General features: G+C 46.9%; 1 protein-coding gene across 2 annotated transcripts in view; it reads left to right on the top strand.

The window, feature by feature from the left end:
- The window catches only part of ece2b (endothelin converting enzyme 2b), a 35,333-nt gene extending 16,144 nt beyond the window's left edge, over window positions 1-19,189 (top strand). For both annotated transcript variants that reach the window (XM_040039610.1, XM_040039608.1), the window contains 18 exons: window positions 1,906-1,992; window positions 4,532-4,667; window positions 5,115-5,330; window positions 5,498-5,622; window positions 6,739-6,885; window positions 7,124-7,189; window positions 7,275-7,463; window positions 10,338-10,480; window positions 11,435-11,549; window positions 12,349-12,459; window positions 12,553-12,651; window positions 12,915-12,992; window positions 13,365-13,468; window positions 14,532-14,642; window positions 15,029-15,096; window positions 15,633-15,823; window positions 15,901-15,996; window positions 16,196-19,189. In XM_040039610.1, the coding sequence (XP_039895544.1) occupies window positions 1,906-1,992; window positions 4,532-4,667; window positions 5,115-5,330; window positions 5,498-5,622; window positions 6,739-6,885; window positions 7,124-7,189; window positions 7,275-7,463; window positions 10,338-10,480; window positions 11,435-11,549; window positions 12,349-12,459; window positions 12,553-12,651; window positions 12,915-12,992; window positions 13,365-13,468; window positions 14,532-14,642; window positions 15,029-15,096; window positions 15,633-15,823; window positions 15,901-15,996; window positions 16,196-16,372 (2,259 nt within the window). In that variant the 3' untranslated portion in view covers window positions 16,373-19,189. The remainder of the gene's footprint in view (window positions 1-1,905; window positions 1,993-4,531; window positions 4,668-5,114; window positions 5,331-5,497; window positions 5,623-6,738; window positions 6,886-7,123; window positions 7,190-7,274; window positions 7,464-10,337; window positions 10,481-11,434; window positions 11,550-12,348; window positions 12,460-12,552; window positions 12,652-12,914; window positions 12,993-13,364; window positions 13,469-14,531; window positions 14,643-15,028; window positions 15,097-15,632; window positions 15,824-15,900; window positions 15,997-16,195) is intronic.
- The last annotated feature ends 62 nt before the right edge of the window (window positions 19,190-19,251 follow it).

The raw sequence follows: 19,251 nt of genomic DNA, 5'->3' as shown, positions 1-19,251 counted from the left end.
GCTGTCACCAGCAGCCTTTCATTACTCGCCAGAAGCTTTCAGAGCGAGCAGCGGCGCGAGGACAACGCCGGGAACCAGAGTGATGGAGAGGAACCCACGTCTGGTACCAGTGTGGACACAGTGAACAGCACGTCCATCAGGTTGAGTCTGTTCATCTGGTTTCAGTGGGAGAAACGTTTCGTCATCGTCAGCTGACGTCTTCGGTCTCAGCAGGTTTCAACCTTATAAACAGGACATTTGAACAATGACTGAAACCAGCAGCACTGAAGGAACAACGGGCTGGGAGGTCAGTTCATGATCATTAATATGCAAATTCTCATGACCACTGTTAAATCCAGAATTCAAAATCCTGCTCCTCACATACAAGGTCTTAAATAATCAGGCCCCATCTTATCTTAATGACCTTGTAGTACCATATCACCCTATTAGAGCACTTCGCTCTTGCTCTGCAGGCCTACTTGTTGTTCCTAGAGTATTTAAAAGTAGAATGGGAGGCAGAGCCTTCAGTTTTCAGGCCCCTCTTCTGTGGAACCAGCTTCCAGTTTGGATTCAGGAGACAGACACTATCTCTACTTTTAAGATTAGGCTTCAAACTTTCCTTTTTGCTAAAGCATATAGTTAGGGCTGGACCAGGTGACCCTGAATCCTCCCTTAGTTATGCTGCAATAGACGTAGGCTGCCGGGGATTCCCATGATGCACTGGGTGTTTCTTCTTCACTCACTATGTGTTAACAGACCTCTCTGCATTGAATCATATCTGTTATTAACCTCTGTCTCTCTTCCACAGCATGTCTTTATCCTGTCTTCCTTCTCTCACCCCAACCAATCGCAGCAGATGGCCCCGCCCCTCCCTGAGCCTGGTTCTGTTGGAGGTTTCTTCCTGTTAAAAGGGAGTTTTTCCTTCCCACTGTCGCCAGTGCTGCTCATAGGGGTCATATGATTGTTGGGTTTTTCTCTGTGTGTATGAAGCGCCTTGAGGTGACTTTTGTTGTGATTTGGCGCTATATAAATAAAATTGAATTGAATTGAATCAAAGCCCACTGATCAATAACCATGAGTCCCATTCACAGAGAGTTGGGGAAAGGCTGCAATCACAGCATTTGGTGACAGATGTACCCTTAGGCCCCCTCCTCGATTCAGAGATGGTCTTTCCCTCCTTTCACTCAGTGCTGCTGGTTTCAGGGCGAACAGATGAGCAGAATCAGCCTTTTGGGATTCATGTCTGTGAAGGTTCTCGGTCATCCAGGTCATCGTAGTCAAAAGAGATCGAAGCTTCTTCAGCTCAGGACTGAAGAAGCTTCTCGGATGAGAGGCGAAACGTCTTCAAGCAACTTAAAGAAGTCCAGACGCTTTTCTTTAAAAGCTCCTTTGACTTTTGGGATTTCCTTACCTGGATGATTGAGCGTGCATCAGGACATCGGCTGTTTTTGTTCAGATTAAGTCAAATAAATCAGCCTTTTAGTGATCTTAGTGTAGAAACTGAGTTTACAGGTTTGACCTGTGGGTGTAGCGTGGACACGCGTGTGGTTCACTGAATCCCACCTGTTTTCTGTGTGTGCACCTGTTGGTTCTTACATTTGTAATGAAAGCCATCCTTGAAACCCAAAGACAGGCTCCAGGGACAAACATGTTTGTCACAGTTATCCTCGGTTCACGTCTGTGTGCAGCGTGACTCCAGGTCAGCTGTAACCCCACCCTGTCAGACCCAGCAGTGCTTCCTACGTCGATGCTGCAGCAGCTGAGCCAGGCTGAGAGGCTCTGTTTTAATAAAGGTTGATGATCATTTGGCAGCGTTTCCAGAAGCTCTGCTCTGTGTTTCCGCCCCGCAGATTCAATTTTCTCGGCTGTTATTCTTATGTATGCGTCAGCGTGCACGTCTCTGACTGCCTGCCTCTCTCTCCACAGATGTCCAGCTATAAGCGAGCAACCCTGGAGGAGGAGGAGGTGTCCGACGTGCCGGCTGAGGCGGCCTCGTCTCCTGACAGAGTGGAGGTCAGTGAACGCGGCAAACACGTCACATCTACAGGAAATTCATTTTTTTTGTAAAGCTCAGATTGCAGCGTCAGTCGCGTCACGGCGAGGTCGCGACCTCTCAGCCTTACAGAGAGCAGCTCTGAGCGACAGTGGAAACCACTTTAAGCCTTTTAACTGGTCCCAGGTGAAGTCCCAGACCCAGTGGCATCGATCCCCTGCATGCAGGCCTTTGCGGGGTCAGACTGAAAACCCAACAGGGGCCCCGCAGTGTGAGTCCACCACCAACAAAGAGAGGAGCAGCAGGAGGTCTGGAGCGACGCCACCAAGGCTGCTGGGGAACATTTTGGCAGCGAGGGGAGGACAGAGCGTTCAGACACAAACTTCTGGCCCCACGTCTGCAACCTCTTAATCCATCAGGCCTGTGGTGAACCACGCAGGCTTCCAGTTACGTCACAGCGCAACCACGCACTAAACAAGCAGGATGTCTGAAATCACAGAACTGTGCAGGAGAACTGCTGCAAACATGAAAACCTCAGTGTGAAGCAGCTCTCTGGCAGCTCTGTGACGTTCTCCAGGAACGGTTCTCCAGGAACGGTTCTCCAGGAACGGTTCTCCAGGAACAGTTCTCCAGGCTTGCTGAAGGACATTCAAAGCTGTTCTTTGCATGTTTCTGTGTTTGTTCTGTGCTCTGTCAGGATGATCCCACACGGCTTCAGTGGTGCTGAGGTCCATCACCATGAAGCTGGTCCTCTAACCAGACACAGCCCAGGCTCATCTGCTGAGGTCACACAGGTCAGAGTTCATGTTGCTGTGAAAATGGTCAGGCACGAGGACGGGACTGCGAATGAGTGAAAAACATCTGACGAGTACTTTGTCAGCGAGCCAGAGAAGAACCTACAGGAGAGTCTGACTACTGGCAAGCAAAGTATAAAGAAACGATTCAAGACTTCTGCACACGCTGAGCACTTATAAACCAGTTTAAAATGAGGATATGCAACATTAGAAGGTGGAGACGGTGCGGCCTCATCGTTCGTCACTATCAGGATTTATTTTCGGCTGACATTTCGTCGTCATTACACTGTTACAGCGCTTGTCACCGATTGGCTCTGATAGCTCTCTGATGTTGAATGAGAAGAAATCGTGCTGCTCCACAGCCATGCTTCACGGGGCCAGTTTGCTGACACTCTTGCCGCCTTTCTTTCTGGCACTGTTAGCAACTTAGGTGTTCTCTTTGACAGCTCCTTTAGGTTTGACAGCAAGTATCCTCTGTAGTTAAATCTAGTTTCTACCAACTGCATCAAATCTCCAAGGCCAAGCACTACATACCAAAGAAGGACCTCGAGAAATGTATCCATGCTTCTGTGACCTCTAGATTAGACGACTGTAATCCCGTTACTTTGGTCTCCGCCCTTCTTATAGATCGCAGCTTGTCCACAACACTGCCGGACGCCTTCTGACTGGAACCACAAGGTTTGCCTCTGTCAGCCCAGTCCTTGCTCACCTGCACTGGCTCCCTGTCAAATACCGAATTGAGTTTGAAATTCTGTGGCTTACCTTTAAAATCATAAACAATACTGCGCCGTGCTACCTCACTGAACTCCTTCCATATACCCCTGGCAGAGCCCTAAGATCATCAGGACAGTTACTCTTGGTTCAGCCTGGATCCCGGTAAAGACCAGAGGTGCTTTTGCCCGGCAGCCTCGCGCCTCTGACTCCATCTACTCATTTAAATCTCAGTTAGAAACTCACCTGTTTGACTGAGCGTTTTCAGTTAGTTAGTGCACTTCCCCCATGTTTCACCCTCATGTTACTTATCTTCTACTAATGTCCCACTGTATTTACCTTATATTTATGAATACCCTGTAATTTTATCTTCTAAATGAATGTTTTACTTCTTATTTTGTCTGTACCTTTGGTTTTAAATGTGCTATAGAAATAAAGCTGTATTGTATGTAACCAAGAGGTTACACGATAATTATTTGGGGCATGAAACGGGAAACAGACTCTAACGACTCTGCATTTGTGGACATTTGATCTGCAGCCTTGGTTTGTGTCTTGATGCATTCTCAATCATCCAGGTGAGTAATTACACGATGTGAACCAGCCTGAGGTCAGGCTGACCTGCTGCGTGTGCTCGAGCAGCCGCTAGGACACGCTGCAGCTCTCTGATTACTGTGCTGCGCTTCCACAGCAGTACAAGAAACACTTTCAGTACTTGAAGCTTCTGAAGTTGAAGGTGCTGAAGTAAACTTCATAGCAGCTCCAGTACGATCCTACAGGTGGCGTCGCTCATCCCTGTGTCCACATACATCCATGTATAATGCCAGTAAATGGTAAACAGACTTTTTCCTGATGCGTGCATTGCATTGTGGGACATTATCCCGACACTGTGACATGCAGGTCAGCGCTCTAACTTCACCACAGCTCATCTCAAAACAGGATTCAGAGATTTTCCAGACTGAGATTTGATGACAGTTTTCCTAAATGTGGATTTGAGCTTACATATGACCATTACCTGGATCATGGATGGATGGATGACACCGTCTTTGTGTCTCAGGTGGGCTTCAGGAAGGGTGGTGTGGACATCCTGGGGAGGAGGACTCAGCTGGAGGTCCTGCTCTCAGTCCTGCTGCTGGCCGCCCTCCTGGCTCTACTGGCCTGCCTGGTGGTCCTGGGACTCGGCTTCAGCTCAGGTGATGTATCCCTCCTTCACTCCTCTACCTCCTTTTTCCTTCGGTTCTTGCCTCCTTTCCTTCCCCCTTTCGGTGACCGTCTCTTTCGGTTCTTGCTTCCTTGGTGTTGGCTTCTGTTGCTGCTCCTCCTTAACCTTCACACCTTTGCCTTTCCATCTCTGTGTCCTCCTTTCCTTCCCGATGCCCTTCTGTCCACCTCAGCCTTTCCTTTTTTCCTGTCTCCGCCTTTCCTCTCTTTCCCTCCTCACCCGCGTTATGGATCGTTCCCATGCCTCCTCCTTTCTTTTGTTTCTTTGTCTCCATCTCTTTGCTTTTCCATTCTCCTTCCTTTCTGTATATTTATCTTTTCTGCCTCCATAATAACCTTCATGACGTCCTCCCGTCCTCTCATAATTACAACTCTTTTCTTTGACCTTGAGTTTTTTTCTCACCCATGATGCTCTGCAGACAGTGGGCGTGGCCTGTGCCTGTCGGAGGCCTGTGTCACTGTGGCCAGTCAGATCGTGGAGGCGATGGACCGCAGCGCCGACCCCTGCCAGGACTTCTACCAGTTTGCCTGCGGAGGCTGGATGAGGAAGAACCCACTGCCTGACGGACGCTCGCGCTGGTCCACTTTCAACAGCATCTGGGAGCAGAACCAGGCGCTGCTCAAACACCTGCTGGGTACGGCGGCGGGCGGAGAGATGCGTACAGAGATCATTAACTAGCTAATGGTCTCGCTGCTGGCTTCACCCTGTTAACACTGTGAAACTTTACTGTTAAAGACGAGCACACGGCCAGCTTTCTAAACGAGGACTTTTTAGTTTACAAAGTTTGTTTTCGTTCTTTAGAGAACGGGACGTTTAACGGCAGCAGCGAAGCAGAGAGGAAGACTCAGTCCTACTACCTGTCCTGCCTCAACACCCAGAGGATCGAAGAGCTCGGAGCTCAGCCTCTCATAGACCTCATCACCAAGGTACGGCCGGTCGCCATGGCAACCGCATCACTCAGGCAAATTTGCTCCAAGTGTTTAAGGTTGGAGACAGAAGTGAGTTTGGAGGGTTTTTGTCCTGCAGAATGAAACGCAGGAGAAACGAGAGACTAACGAGGAAACATTATTGTTTTCATCTCTTTACTGTAAAATGACCCTCAGGATCTTTGTGGTTGGTGGTGAAAATCCTTTTTCATTCATACAATACTGAGGATATTTTGTATGTTATCATAACAAATTACCACAACGGTTTAATTTTGTGTTGTGACCACAGTCAAGCTGCGTAATCAAATGATCCCAAAGTAAAGGACGTGGAGCGAAGTCCACACTCGGGAACGTTGTTGTTCCATTTATTGCACATTCATCGTTGTAGCTCAGAAGCTTCTCAAATCAAAACAAAGCACAGAAATCTGCACGATCCAACACAAAGTAAAAGCAAACGTGTTATTCCATCGAAACTTAATGAACACTATAAACATGATTGTTGGACCAATCAGCGTGTTCTCGCTCTGCTACGACTTCAAACTTCCTGTTTGATCAGTTACAATAAAATGTATTATTATAAAATAATAGAACTGCAAGTATTACAGTAGTTTCACCTGGATCCTTTATCACAGGACTGTAGCAGCATCTTTGTGTTAAACTTTGTAATATTTGTTTAAAATCTTTAGTTGGTTTTATTCCAGTTTTTAAAAAAATCATTTCTTTTAAGCTTTTATTTTGAAGTAATCCTGTGCTTCCTTCCTGTGGGATGTTTCCTAATTGGAGTAAAATGAATCCTGGATGGAAACTTTATATGTAGCAAAATCAAGAATAAAGTATCATCAGCGCACAGGGTTAGGATTCAGTCTGTAAACACACAGAAGTGATAACGTCAGTGTTACGTTTTATTTATACGCTTTCATTTGTTTTTCCACTGTCACCGAGTCCAGCTCAAAGAGGGAGCACCTGATAGTTGGGTTTGCTCTGCTGTCCTCACTTTATCATCTACATCGATATATTTACAGGAAATGGGATTTTGGATGACGGTGTTCTGTTTAGCATCCGTGGATTTCCACGTTTCTGCTTTGTTATTCCAGTAAATATGTGAACTGTGTGCAGATTGGAGGCTGGAACATGACGGGCCCCTGGGACAAAGACAACTTCATGGATGTTCTGAAGGTGGTCTCCGGTCCGTACCGAGGTCAGCCGTTCTTCAGCGTCGGAGTCAGCGCCGATCCCAAAAACTCCAACAGCAACGTCATTCAGGTGAAGCAGAAACACCTGGTGACACGTTCAGCCGATGATCCACTGAATGAACATCTGTCTCAGTCAAATGTTTCCTCTTTAACTTAAACTATTTTTATTACTATTTCATACTAGAATACTTATGCTTCAAGCTTCTGCAGACGTGTTTGCTTTTTGTATTTGCCTGCGACAGCAGAAAGAGAAGCTTTCAAATGACTCCTGTGCTGTCACAGAGTCACCGTGTCGATCTCTTCTGCAGGTGGACCAATCAGGGCTCTTTCTGCCATCCAGGGACTATTACCTTAACAAGACGGCCAATGAGAAGGTAAGAATGCCTGGAGCGGTGTACCTCTTCCAGTGACATGCTGACTTTATTGAAGCTTAAATAGAATAAACCTGACTTCTTCCAGGTGTTGGTGGCGTACCTGGACTACATGGTGGAGCTGGGGATGCTGCTGGGGGGCGAGAGGAGCTCCACTCAGGCTCAGATGCAGCAGATTATGGACTTTGAGACAGGGCTTGCCAACATCACCGTCCCACAGGACCAGCGGCGAGACGAAGAGAAGATCTACCACAAGGTCACCATCGCGGAGCTGCAGGTGAGGCTGGCGTCCTGATTGGTTTCTGTGTCTGGTTACATCACGGCCCACTGTTACTGAAGGAACCTAGTGATGTTTGGCAAACATCTGAAAGACGTGAGGGTTCAGAGCCTCTCCTCCCACATTCTAGGTTGTTTCCTCTGAGGCTGGACAGGAAGTGAATCTTTACCTGTGTCCATCTGGCTCGTCACCGTTTCTGTTTTGAGCCGAGAGCTGAGTCTACGTAGAGTCGCAGATGTGAACGGAGGCTTCACTTTGTATTGTGTTTGATTCGCTGTCATGTTGTGAAACGGCGTCACATGTGCAGAATTCACTGTCAGCAAAATGTTTGCTGGAAATATTCAAAAAGTCACCGACAGGTTGAGAAAGTCAAAGAGCTTCAGAGACGCGTCGAGCAGACGCAACCTGACAGAATCAACATGAAAGCAGTTGGACAAAAGGTCAGAGGTCACGGGTGGTGGCTGTCAGGGGTGATGGAGACAAACGGACGGCCGATGTTCATCGGTCTTTATCAGCGTGACGCTTGTGTGCGTCCTCTTTCCTGCTGCTAACTGGGTTTGGGTTCATTTCTCTGATCTCAGGTCAGATTACAGCGTTTGTTCTGCAGCGCTCAGACCGTGCGTTTGTGTTTTCTCCTCGCGTTCCTCTGACGCGTCCTCCTGCCATCTTCGCGGTGGCCACAGTAATACAGCAGATGTGTTTCATCGTCGGCGTTGTGGCTCTGATGTCGTGGCGGCGCAGCCTGTCTGCTGCAGCTCTCTGTCCTCCAGGGCTGCAGATGCTTCGGGGGTCCCCATGGCGACCGTTGCCATGAGTCGTTGCTATGTGACTGCACCTCTGAGAGAGGGAGGGAGGTTAGATAACAGGTTATTATATAAACATGGTTGATGTGAAGATGGAGGAGACCTCAGCAGTCTGGACTCTTCCTCCTCACATTCATTTTAATTCTTTTATTTATTGTTTCACATGCTTTGATTTTGCTCATTGAAGCATCTAAATTTATATTTTTTGCACATTTTTTAATAGTTCTGTGAAAATGAGACTCCCGAGAAGCTGATATATTTTCTGCAGAACAAAAGAACAAACTCTGCAGGCTGTACAGTACTGTGCAAAAGTCTTGAGTCAATGTAAATAGGCAGAGTGATTTATTGAAACATGAAATATAGCACATGAGACAAAAACAGAGTTGGTGCATTTCTAATGAGCTGAAATTGAACGTTTGGTGTGAGCAGCTCTCTGTGACCATCTTCAGTTCTCCAGGTTTCTTCTTTGGATGTTTCTGCCTTCTGTTCCCTGTCAGGATGAGCCCACACTGCTTCAGTGATGCTGAGGTTCGGCTCTGGGCAAGCCCATCCCTGACCCACAGAAATGAAGCTGCAGCCAATCAGAAGCTTTCCTGTATTCGTGATGGCACTTTTCTGAGTTCATAAGTCATTGTTTTTAACAAAGATCTCCAACACCACCGACTGACACGCAGCCCAAACCACGACTGAGCCTCCTCCGTGTTTCACAGACTCAGTGAGTGTGCACAGGCCGGGCTGCTGCGTGCAGGTAACACAGGAAAGAAGGTGAAACTGCTGATTTGTGATCTGTTTATGTCAGAGATGCATCTGTGTTCCACCTATGCATTGCAGAATTGTGGGGGTCTAGAGGCCCACTGCTCTGCTGTAGCAGGGTGAAAGGCGGGGTACACCTGGCCCCGTCCTCAGCCCGTCGCACAGTAATGCAGACGCAGAAACCCGTTGGTGTCCACGCCTACGGCCAGTGTGGGAATGTCACGTAGCCTCACACAGGACGGACAAACTCAATGACTTCAGCCGGCTGGTGGATCCAGACCCTGGACCCTGTTGCTGTGAGGACCGCTGCTCCGCTGTACACAACCCTATGGTGAAGTCATGTTGTTTAGGGCTGTGGAAACTTTACGTGGGCTTTGCTGATCGGAGAGCAAAACGTGTCAAAGCTGTGAGCTGCTGCTTTCTGTGCCATTGTCTTAAAAAAGCCTCCGCTCATTTGCTGTGGTGTGTTTCCTCCCCGCAGAGTCTCCACACTTCAGTTTTTGACTTTCTGACTGTTTGAAGCTGAAGCAAAGCAGACAGCAGGGATTAGCTTTCCATCTCTGCATCTCCCCCCCGGGTGGTGCAGTCTGCTCCCACACTGAGGATTACTGCTGACAGGCAGGCAGCCCTGTTAAAAGCCCCACTGCTCTTTCTCACAGACAAACAGGAGCTGCTAAGTTTGAGATGCGCATGAAGTCAGAGCCACTTTGCCTGTTCGCGAGTCAGTATTTGTGGAACGTAACTCCAAATTATTTGTGCAAAATTCGCAAATTTAAAATATTCGCTAATTATTTTGATTTTATTTTTGCGACTAAGTAGTAAGTTGTAAATCGAAATGGTATTGTTTGGGGTGTTTGGGGTGATAGCTTGGGTTATACCTGGTCTCTAACCCCGGCAAACACAGAGGGCTCGAGTGTAAGGCCTTTATATGCAGAGCAAACTGACAGTGTATCTACACCGTGTGCAAGCAAACACACACGTGTACATACGTGTGCAAGCAAACACACACGTGTACATACGTGTGAATGCAGATGTGCCTGCTGGTCTGCAGTGTCAGACTCTTTAAACACACTCTGATGTCTCTGCTCGCTCTTCGTGGTTATGTTTTTTATTCTTTCTGGACGTTAGCGTCTCCTCTGGGATTCTCTGTTTTACTTCCCTCCTTTGTTCTTTTCCCAACACTGTTATCCTCCTGACTGGCTTCACCTGCGTCTCCTTGTCCTTCTTCAGATGCTCCTTTGTCTCATTTTCCCCGTTGATTGGTTCATTGCTGGGGTCAGTTTTATTGTGATGTGTCCCGACGTCTCTGCCTTTCCAGCTGCTGGCTCCAGCCATCGACTGGTTGGACTACCTGTCGTCCTCTCTGTCTCCTCTGGAGCTAAACGACACCGAACCTGTCGTCCTGTATGCCAAAGAGTACCTGCAGCAGGTGTCGGAGCTCATCAACAAGACAGACCGCAGGTCAGCCGCTATCCACTGCCCCACCCCCACAGAGGTAACACACAGGTCTTATTGACATGAATTGTCAGACTGTGCTCTCATGAATGAAGTGCAGGTTTGAGCAGCTCCGTGACTCTCACTCAGAGTGAGACTCACATCACAGACACAATTAATCATTAACCAGCCAAATTTTTTGTCAGGTAAATGCATTAAAAACCTTCCCCGTCTAAAGCTTAAATAGGTGAACAACAAAACAGTAGTTAAGTTGTGTGAAGTATACCCACCGCTGTGAAGCCGGACATTTGAGCACAGGTGTCTGTGGGGACTGACCCACTGCTGCAGCCTGAGAAGTGAGAGGGTTAACTTTAGAAATATGCACAGATAAAAAAGCCAAATCACACTCCAGCTAAAGATACGGAGCTTAATAACTGTGAAACAGAAACTAGGGTGAGTACGATTTCTAAAGGAATAACTTCTCGAGTTCATTTTTAAAGAATGAACATCAAAAAATAATCAAACACTTATGTCTGTGTTTACGTGCATCTGGTAACACTCCTGTCAGCCCAAACACTATAAGCAGAACAACACTGACTGCTGAGTTCTGAAAGTTCTAAATTAAACCTGTACAAACTTCTTATTCACCAACATGTCCCACAGTGACGTAGTCCCTGGCATCCATCCTGCCCTGCTTGCCCTGCCCCTGTTTGCTCTGCCCTGCTTGCCCTGCCCTGCTTATCCTACCTCTGCTTGCCCTGCCCTGCTTATCCTACCTCTGCTTGCCCTGCCCTGCTTGCTCTTTCCCTGCTTTCCTGCCCTACCCCTGCTTGCCCTTCCCTGTTTGCCCTACCCCTGCTTCTCATGCCCTGCTTGCTCTGCTCTGCCCTGCTTGCCCAGCCCTGCCCTGCTTGCTCTGCTCTTGCCCTGCTTATTAAATCTGCCTGGTTGGTGTGTAATGAGAAGTGTGTGTGTCTCCAGTCTACTGAACAACTACATGATGTGGACATTGGTTCAGAAGAGTGTCGCCAGTCTGGACCAACGCTTCGAGAATGCTCAGGACAAACTGCTGGAGAGTCTTTATGGGACCAAGAAGGTACAGAAGCTTGAAATACTACTGCCACTGCTGCTGATACACTCATTAGTGTTACTACTGCTGCAACTGGTAATCCTGCTAATGGACCAATGTGTGTTTGGGTTATTGTGTTTCTGACTGGGACTAACGCTTTCTTTTTCAACTCCTTAAACTGATGGTGCATTCAGCTGGTGTCAGAATAACTGGAGTTGTAAGTTGTAATATGGTGTTTGGGTTCCAACCAGTCGGTGCCCTTCAAGTAGAGTGACCTCAGTTAGCTAGAATATCGTTTATTTCAAGGAATGTTTAAAACAACCTGGAAACAGTGATCAGTGTGTTGTTTAAACATTCTGACGATAAAATACTGTGCATCGTGTTTAAAATTCATGTTGTTTTAATAACAACTTAGACACACACGAACACAATAAACTCAGAGCTGGTCTGATCATTACTAAGGTCATGTCTGAAACCATTCACTCGTCCTGTGGGATACAGTTTTGTTTGTTTTTTTACAGTTTTTTTACTCACTGTTTTTTACTGGAAAGTACTTGGTCAGCCATGTTGTTTTTAAAGTACTCTATAAATAAAGTTGGATTGAATTGGTTAGCTCACGCTTAGTTTCATGTGTTATGCCAAGGAAGGAAGTGATACCTTAGTTGGACCCAACTGGTTCAATCATTCAGGACTGGTTTCAACAAGCAGCTGCTTCTTTATGCTAATACCAATCTGTAGCAGGTTAACTGCTTCTAACTGGTTGTAGACTCACCTGCTCTGGTCTAACTGGGCCTAGGAGTTTGTAACTGCATGTGTTTTATCGTAGTCCTGTACGCCGCGCTGGCAGACCTGCATTGGGAACACTGACGACACCCTGGGCTTTGCGCTGGGAGCGCTGTTCGTCAAGGCAACTTTTGACAAACAAAGCAAAGAGATTGTGAGTCACTGAGCCGGCCCTGCCTTCGGAAACTTCGTCATGAAGTCTGATTGAGGTCTGGTTAGTTTGAGCTCACTCGCTCATCTCTTACAGGCTGAAAAGATGATCAACGCCATCCGGTCAGCGTTCAAAGAAGCGCTAGACCAACTCAGCTGGATGGACGACCAGACGAGACAGGCTGCAAAGGACAAGGTCCACACAGACACACAAACACAGCGCATACGCAACTTAAAGTTTGTACCCTTGGGGTTTTGAAATGTAGGAGAAAGAAAATGTTGGTGGTGGTTAGGTTTACAGACGGGTTAGGCTACCTTAGTTGAGCTTAAAGTGCCCGGTATCCCATAATATAACAGTTTCACTGTAAATAATATCAACAGCACCAGGAAAAGAGGCAGAAAAAGGCTGATAACTAGGAAAAGGGTTAAAGACCGATTTGTCTGTGTGCTCCTCGTTAGGCAGATGCAATCTATGACATGATCGGCTTCCCAGAATTCATCCTGGACTCCAAGGAGTTGGACGATGTTTATGACGGGGTGAGTGAACACTGCTAAACATCGCTCGGTCCTCTGCAAACCAACCGAAGTAAGTGATGGTGGCTATCCCGCCCTGGCTCCCAGAGAGCCAATCAACAGCCAGACCAGGAAACACGAGACGTCACAGGGCTTTGAAGTGGCAGCACCAAGAAGTGCTCCAAGAAAGACGACTGGTGGTAATCAGTCGTCTGCACAGCACACACTGAGGGTTGAAACACTGTGAAAGCCGTCCTAAATCCGATTTAGGACATTTGCAATTAAATGTTTCCTGCAGACTCTGAATGTCAGACTCTAGATTCACGTTTGGGTGGTGCTGTGCTGCCCCCTGCTGTTCAACTTAATGTATTCTAACAGCTTGGGTCTGTGTTTCAGTATGAAGTGTCAGATGACAGCTTCTTCCAGAACATGTTGAACTTCTACAACTTCTCCTCTCGAGTGATGGCCGACCAGCTGAGGAAGACTCCCAACAAAGACCAGTAATGCACACGTGCACCAGTGCACACAGCGGTCACTAATACACGCCGACATCAGGAGGCGCAGCTACACAAATATACAGGCGCACACGTCACAGTGTAACGCAGTGTAACCATCAGTTTACATCATTTATATTATTTATTTTTTATATTCTTTTACCAATTTAAACCTACACATCAAAGACTTTTAGTTAACAAAATGACAGGACAAGAGCTCGCATTAAAAACAGGGGCTGATGGAGGATTTTCACTATTTTATTTATGAGGTCAGAGGTAACTGTGCGCTCAGTCTGTGGCGCTGATTATGAGACTTAAGTCACAGTTTAGTTTCTCATGTGCACGTTTGGGAAAATGAATTGGCCGGCCCCGGTAAAGGTCAGAGGTCAGGTCTCAGAGAGAGCACACCTGTGGTTTAAACCTGACTTATTTGTAATGTGAGGTTTTAAACTGAAACAAATGCATTTCTCCCGTCGGAGTCTCGTATGAATGGTGTTACAGAAGCGCTGAAGATAAGGTTTCCCGGTCAGGGACAGTCCTCCAGGTGACACCGAGCTGACTCTGACTGGTACTGAACTACGCTGATGCTTCCGTCAATGTGTTAAACCGCGGCTGTAGGCGAGCCGTGTAAAATACCAGCTTATTCAGTATATTTGTATCATCTGTGTTTGGTACAATTCGTCGTTGATGACGAGATATCCCAGGACCAAACAGGATCGATGTACATGAGGCTGACATTGCTCCTGTTGGAGCTGATTTTTGCAAAGGGGAGAAGTTATCTTTGTAGTTTAGCGCAGAGCTAATCCTGTCATCAGATGGACTGATCATAAGGCCCACACTGTTTTGAGCATATGTGCAGAGTCGTAGTGGTTTTTATAGATCTACCAACAGATTAGCTGGTGTTTGTGCTGGAAGAGCAGCTCTGGTTCACATCACAGCTGGTCAGTAACTCGTCTTTGCTGACACTTTGTGAATACGATCCCTGAACATTTATACAGTATGGCTGGACCGCAGATTAACTCCTCTCCTCCTCCTCCCAATCCTTTCCTTGTTTCCTGTCCTCCTCCAGATGGAGTATGACTCCTCCTACAGTTAATGCCTACTACATGCCCACTAAGAACGGCATCGTCTTCCCTGCTGGGATCCTGCAAGCTCCCTTCTACGCCCACGACCACCCCAAGTCTGTTTACCTCAGTATCTACCTGTCCATGCGTCTGCCTGTCTGTCTTTACATGTTCTTTTCTTCAGCTTTCACACTCTTCAGGATGCTGTTTGCTCTTATTGTTGTTGTAATGAGCTCTGCTGACTGTAGGGGGCGCTGGCAGGACTTTAGACTTTCAGTTTGTGGGTGTGGCTTAAATCATCACTGAGTTTGGGCATAAAGTTCTGATTAAGTGCTGATCCGGTCATCCGCACCATGTGTGTGTGTGTACTGTAAATATATAAAAATACTAATTATAAACTTTATAAAACGTGTTTTTTATAAAGAGCTTCCAGACCAATCGCAGCTGTTTCTGGACTCGGTGTGTGGGTAACGTTTTGACTGCTGTGTGTTTGTGTTTTCAGGGCACTGAACTTTGGTGGCATTGGGGTGGTGATGGGCCACGAGCTCACGCATGCCTTTGATGATCAGGGTGAGTTTCACTCCAGGTCATATTTGATTCACTGCACTCAGTGTGGGCGTGACGTGTGTTTATTCTGAATTGGAGTGATTATTAACGGACAGCTGCAGACCTGGCGGCCGACTGTCGTTCCTGTTGTGCGGCTTTGAAGTCTGATTGAAGTCGGCTGCCCGGGGCGCACATGCAGCTGACGTGTTGTGATGTAAATTCAGATTCCACGTGGTCTTAAAAACAGGCAGGCGTGGGGACGGACCCTCACGCTCACCGCTGGACTCATAGATCTGGGTTAGATTAGACATTTGAGGTGACTGAGGAACCTGTTTGTGTGCCAGTAATTCCATAATTTACCTCAAAATGAACTAAACAAACCTAATGAGCTGGAACTGGGTTATTGTGCTGTTTAACGGGAGCTTAAAACAGGCTCAGGCTCCAAACTGCCACAAAAACAGGAGCGTGAAACATTAAACAATTGGAGAACCACAGACGGTAATCCTGATTACCTCGGGAAAGTACCAACACAGCTGCAATGTGGTCCTTGTGTCCATCAGGTCGTGAGTATGATAAAGAAGGAAACTTGAGGCCGTGGTGGCAGAACTCGTCCGTGGAGGCGTTTCGCCAGCGGACCGAGTGTATGGTGGATCAGTACGGCCGCTACACCGTCAACGGAGAACACATCAACGGAAAACAGACACTCGGAGAAAACATCGCCGACAATGGGGGGCTAAAGGCCGCGTATCACGTGAGTAGGAACACAAACCGCTGCAGCAACAGGTCAACACCTCCCACTAACCCGCGTGTTGATGTTTTCCTCCTAAGGCCTATCGGTCATGGATCCAGGGAAACGGAGATGAGAAAAGACTTCCTGCTGTCAACCTGACCAATGACCAGCTTTTCTTCGTTGGATTTGCCCAGGTGAGACGCTGCAGACAAACAACGAAGCTCAGCTATTTGCTTTTTTCAGTTAGAGATCTAGACCGCCAAACCTAAATGGGATTAGTCCATTCAACTCAGAAAATGTCAAACGCCATCCGTTTCCTGTTACCGCTGGTGTCCCCCAGGGATCTGTCCTCAAACCTCTTATAATAGTCGGATTTCTGTTCGGTTCTTTTAGGTGTGGTGCTCAGTTCGGACACCAGAGAGCGCTCACGAGGGCCTCGTGACCGACCCCCACAGTCCTCCCCGATACAGAGTCATCGGCACGCTCGCCAACTCTCCGGACTTCAGCCGCCACTTTAACTGCCCCAAAGGGACACCCATGAATACGGGGAAGCGCTGCGAAGTCTGGTAGTCAGACCTGAAAGGACCAGCTCGGGGTGGTGCAGGAACGGGGGGGGGGAGGAGTCTGTCAGCTGACGGGTTGACGGGCTCGTTAGTGTCTTAATTAGAGTTCAGGTTCTTTCATGGGGTGGGGGGAGCAGGTGTAATCTTCAGCTTCAGTTAATCTGTAACTTGGTGACGATCAGACTTACTTCCTGTCTGGAAACTAAACGGACTCGGTGGACGTCACACAGACACGAAGGACTGACGAGGAAGAAGAAGCCACGTGGGCGGTGGCGATGATTCCTGCTTTTATCACGTTATTGATTCATAGTGTTATTAATGGGCTTTGGTTTGTGTGTGTGCGTGTGTGTGTGCGCGTTTTGTCCGTTGTGTGAAAGAGCTCTATAATTCCACCCCCTATGACATCACTGTGATGACCTCATGCAAAGTTGAACTGTTACATAATCAGTCATGGCTGTGTGTGTGTGTGATTGGCCACTCAGTTATTGAGGAAGCTGTCGTCTGATTGGCTGGGAGGTTTTCAGTTTTAGGGGTGTAGATTAGGATTAAGGAGCGGGACGAGGGTTTCGTGGGTTATTTATGAGGTTTTAAGCATTTAAAACACTTTTTCTCGGATTTATCTCCTCGGTCCGTTTCTCGTGTATATAATCTGTCAGAAATGTCGAAATTGAATCCACGCTGTAACCACTGTTTCACGCTAAATTAAGACAGACGTGACATATTTTAAAAGGTTTTCCATCATTTTGTAATCTATTACAACCCTTTAATGAGTCTGTCGAGGATTGCCTTAAAGCCAGCGTTATCTTTAGGTAACACAGAGCATAGCTCACCTTCCAGTTTGCACAGTTTAACCGACTCACTACGTTAGCGCTCTGCAACCACTAAGTAACACACTGTTATCAGGAGACACAGCCTCACTTCCAGGTAAAGACCAGTGTCAGTGAATCAAACAGTGAGTAGAGAGGAAACAGCTTAAAACCAAAACCTGATCCTAAAACTGAGTTTGGAATTAAAATTTCAAAATAAAATGCCCTCCAAACACAATCCTGTCTATGGTCTATCTCACAAAAATAGATGATTTATTTGCAGTGTTTTGGTAGCTCATCTTTATCAGGTAAACGGTGAACCTCTGAACATCTACCACAGCGGTCTGGTTCACATGCAGCTCCACGTCACCAGTTTTCACCCATTTGCCAACAAAACAACTTAAAACAGAAGAAGTGGGAAATATACACTGGTGGGTGAAACTGGAGGTGTGGAGTGCGTGGACCGCTGGTGAAATGGTGGATACTAAGAGCTTAGTGACACAGGAAGTAGTGGAAGTCAATCAAATTTCCCAGTTGTATTTGTTTCTAATGTTTTATAATAACTCAAGTTTGCTGTTTCAAACACTAGTTATACAAAGAATCATAAATATATAAAAGTATAATGAAGTAAAGCTCACAGGACTGCATTTCAGATACAGTTTGTGCAACCGGTGAAAACACAAAACTGGAACACTTTATAATGAAGCTAACATTTGCAGTCACAATGAAACTACAAAACTAAAACATGATCTCCACGATGAGCTAAGAAGCTCCACATACTCCTAATATACTAGTATAGATATCAAGCCACATGCAGTCATGTTTGTAGCCTTTGGATTTTTTTATCGGTGCGCGGGGAATGTGATTGGCTGTAAGCTTGCTGATGTCATGGCTTCTCTTGTCACAAACCATTTGCCTGATCTGTGAACGAGTCAGTGAGCAGGAGTCCTTGGAGCTCTGCATCTTTCCCACTCTTTCATTTTTTGAAATAATCGGCTGCTCACTGAGCTCGAGGTCTGATGTGATGTGAGGGTGGCGTGAAGTTCAAAATGAGACTTTTGGTGTATAAATGGGTTCATCATCAGACCTCGGCAGTAAACAGCTGGACCAGGAGTGGGATTACCTTTAGAAATACTCAGAGTAGACATAAATATGAGAGACAGACTGTCGAAGTTAAAGATCCAACACACGTTAAACCTTCATTCGTTAAAGAACTGACGACTTGGTACCTCAGACTTCATTACCAACGATTCCTTAAAACATGGCTGAACTTTAGCTCCCGCCCAGTGCAGGCACATGACTCTGACGACAGGTGGCGCTCTCGGCCCGCTCACCTGAACCACAAGCTTAATATTCACGTTAAAGTCAGTGTTGTGATAATAACCATACACTGTGTATTGTCAGTGTTTGTGCATGTGTGGGTGTGCGTGTTTTGGAGCGTGTGCCGGCTTCGCCTCCCCCTATGACATGACCGTCCAATCCTACGCAGCTCCCGTGTGTGACGTCTTTTGTTCTGCAGAAGAAGAAGAAGCTGCCTCCGGCGAAAGATGTGTCTGGGTGCGTTTGCGTGTTCTTGTATGTCTATTGTTGTAAGGACGATTAAAAACGTTGGTTCTCCACTTTGGGACAGATTTTCTGAGACCCTTTAGAAGCAGGGTTAGGTTATGAGTTGGGGGGGTGCATCGCATCTACAAGGGTCCTTGTGTAGGTAGATGCAATGAAACAATAGACAGACAAGTGTGTGTGTCAGGAGTCAGAGCTGTGTAATAATCTGTGTGTACAGTAAACAACAATAGAGATGAAGTAGAAGAAACTCTGCTCATTTTAAACTCTGTGTCTGTCCTGAAGGGGGCGTCAGTGCTCGTCCAATCACAAGGCTGCGTGTCAGGTGGCTGCTGTGGGGGAAAAAACACCTGAAGTTTTATCTGCTTTTATTTTATTGCCCGAGAATGTAGAGAAAAGAATGAGAAATGTTTTCTATCAGGCTGCAGAAATATAATAAACACTGAACACACTCAGCCACACAGTCCTGCTCTGTTATTACAAGGAAAGGTGGAGCACGGGTGGGGGTGCATGTGAG

Source organism: Simochromis diagramma, unplaced genomic scaffold, assembly GCF_900408965.1.
Source record: "Simochromis diagramma unplaced genomic scaffold, fSimDia1.1 OVJJ01000031.1, whole genome shotgun sequence".
NCBI classification, from domain to species: Eukaryota; Metazoa; Chordata; class Actinopteri; order Cichliformes; family Cichlidae; genus Simochromis; species Simochromis diagramma.
The sequence above is the reverse complement of the archived record's forward strand: the minus strand, read 5'-3'. Positions and strand labels throughout refer to the sequence as shown.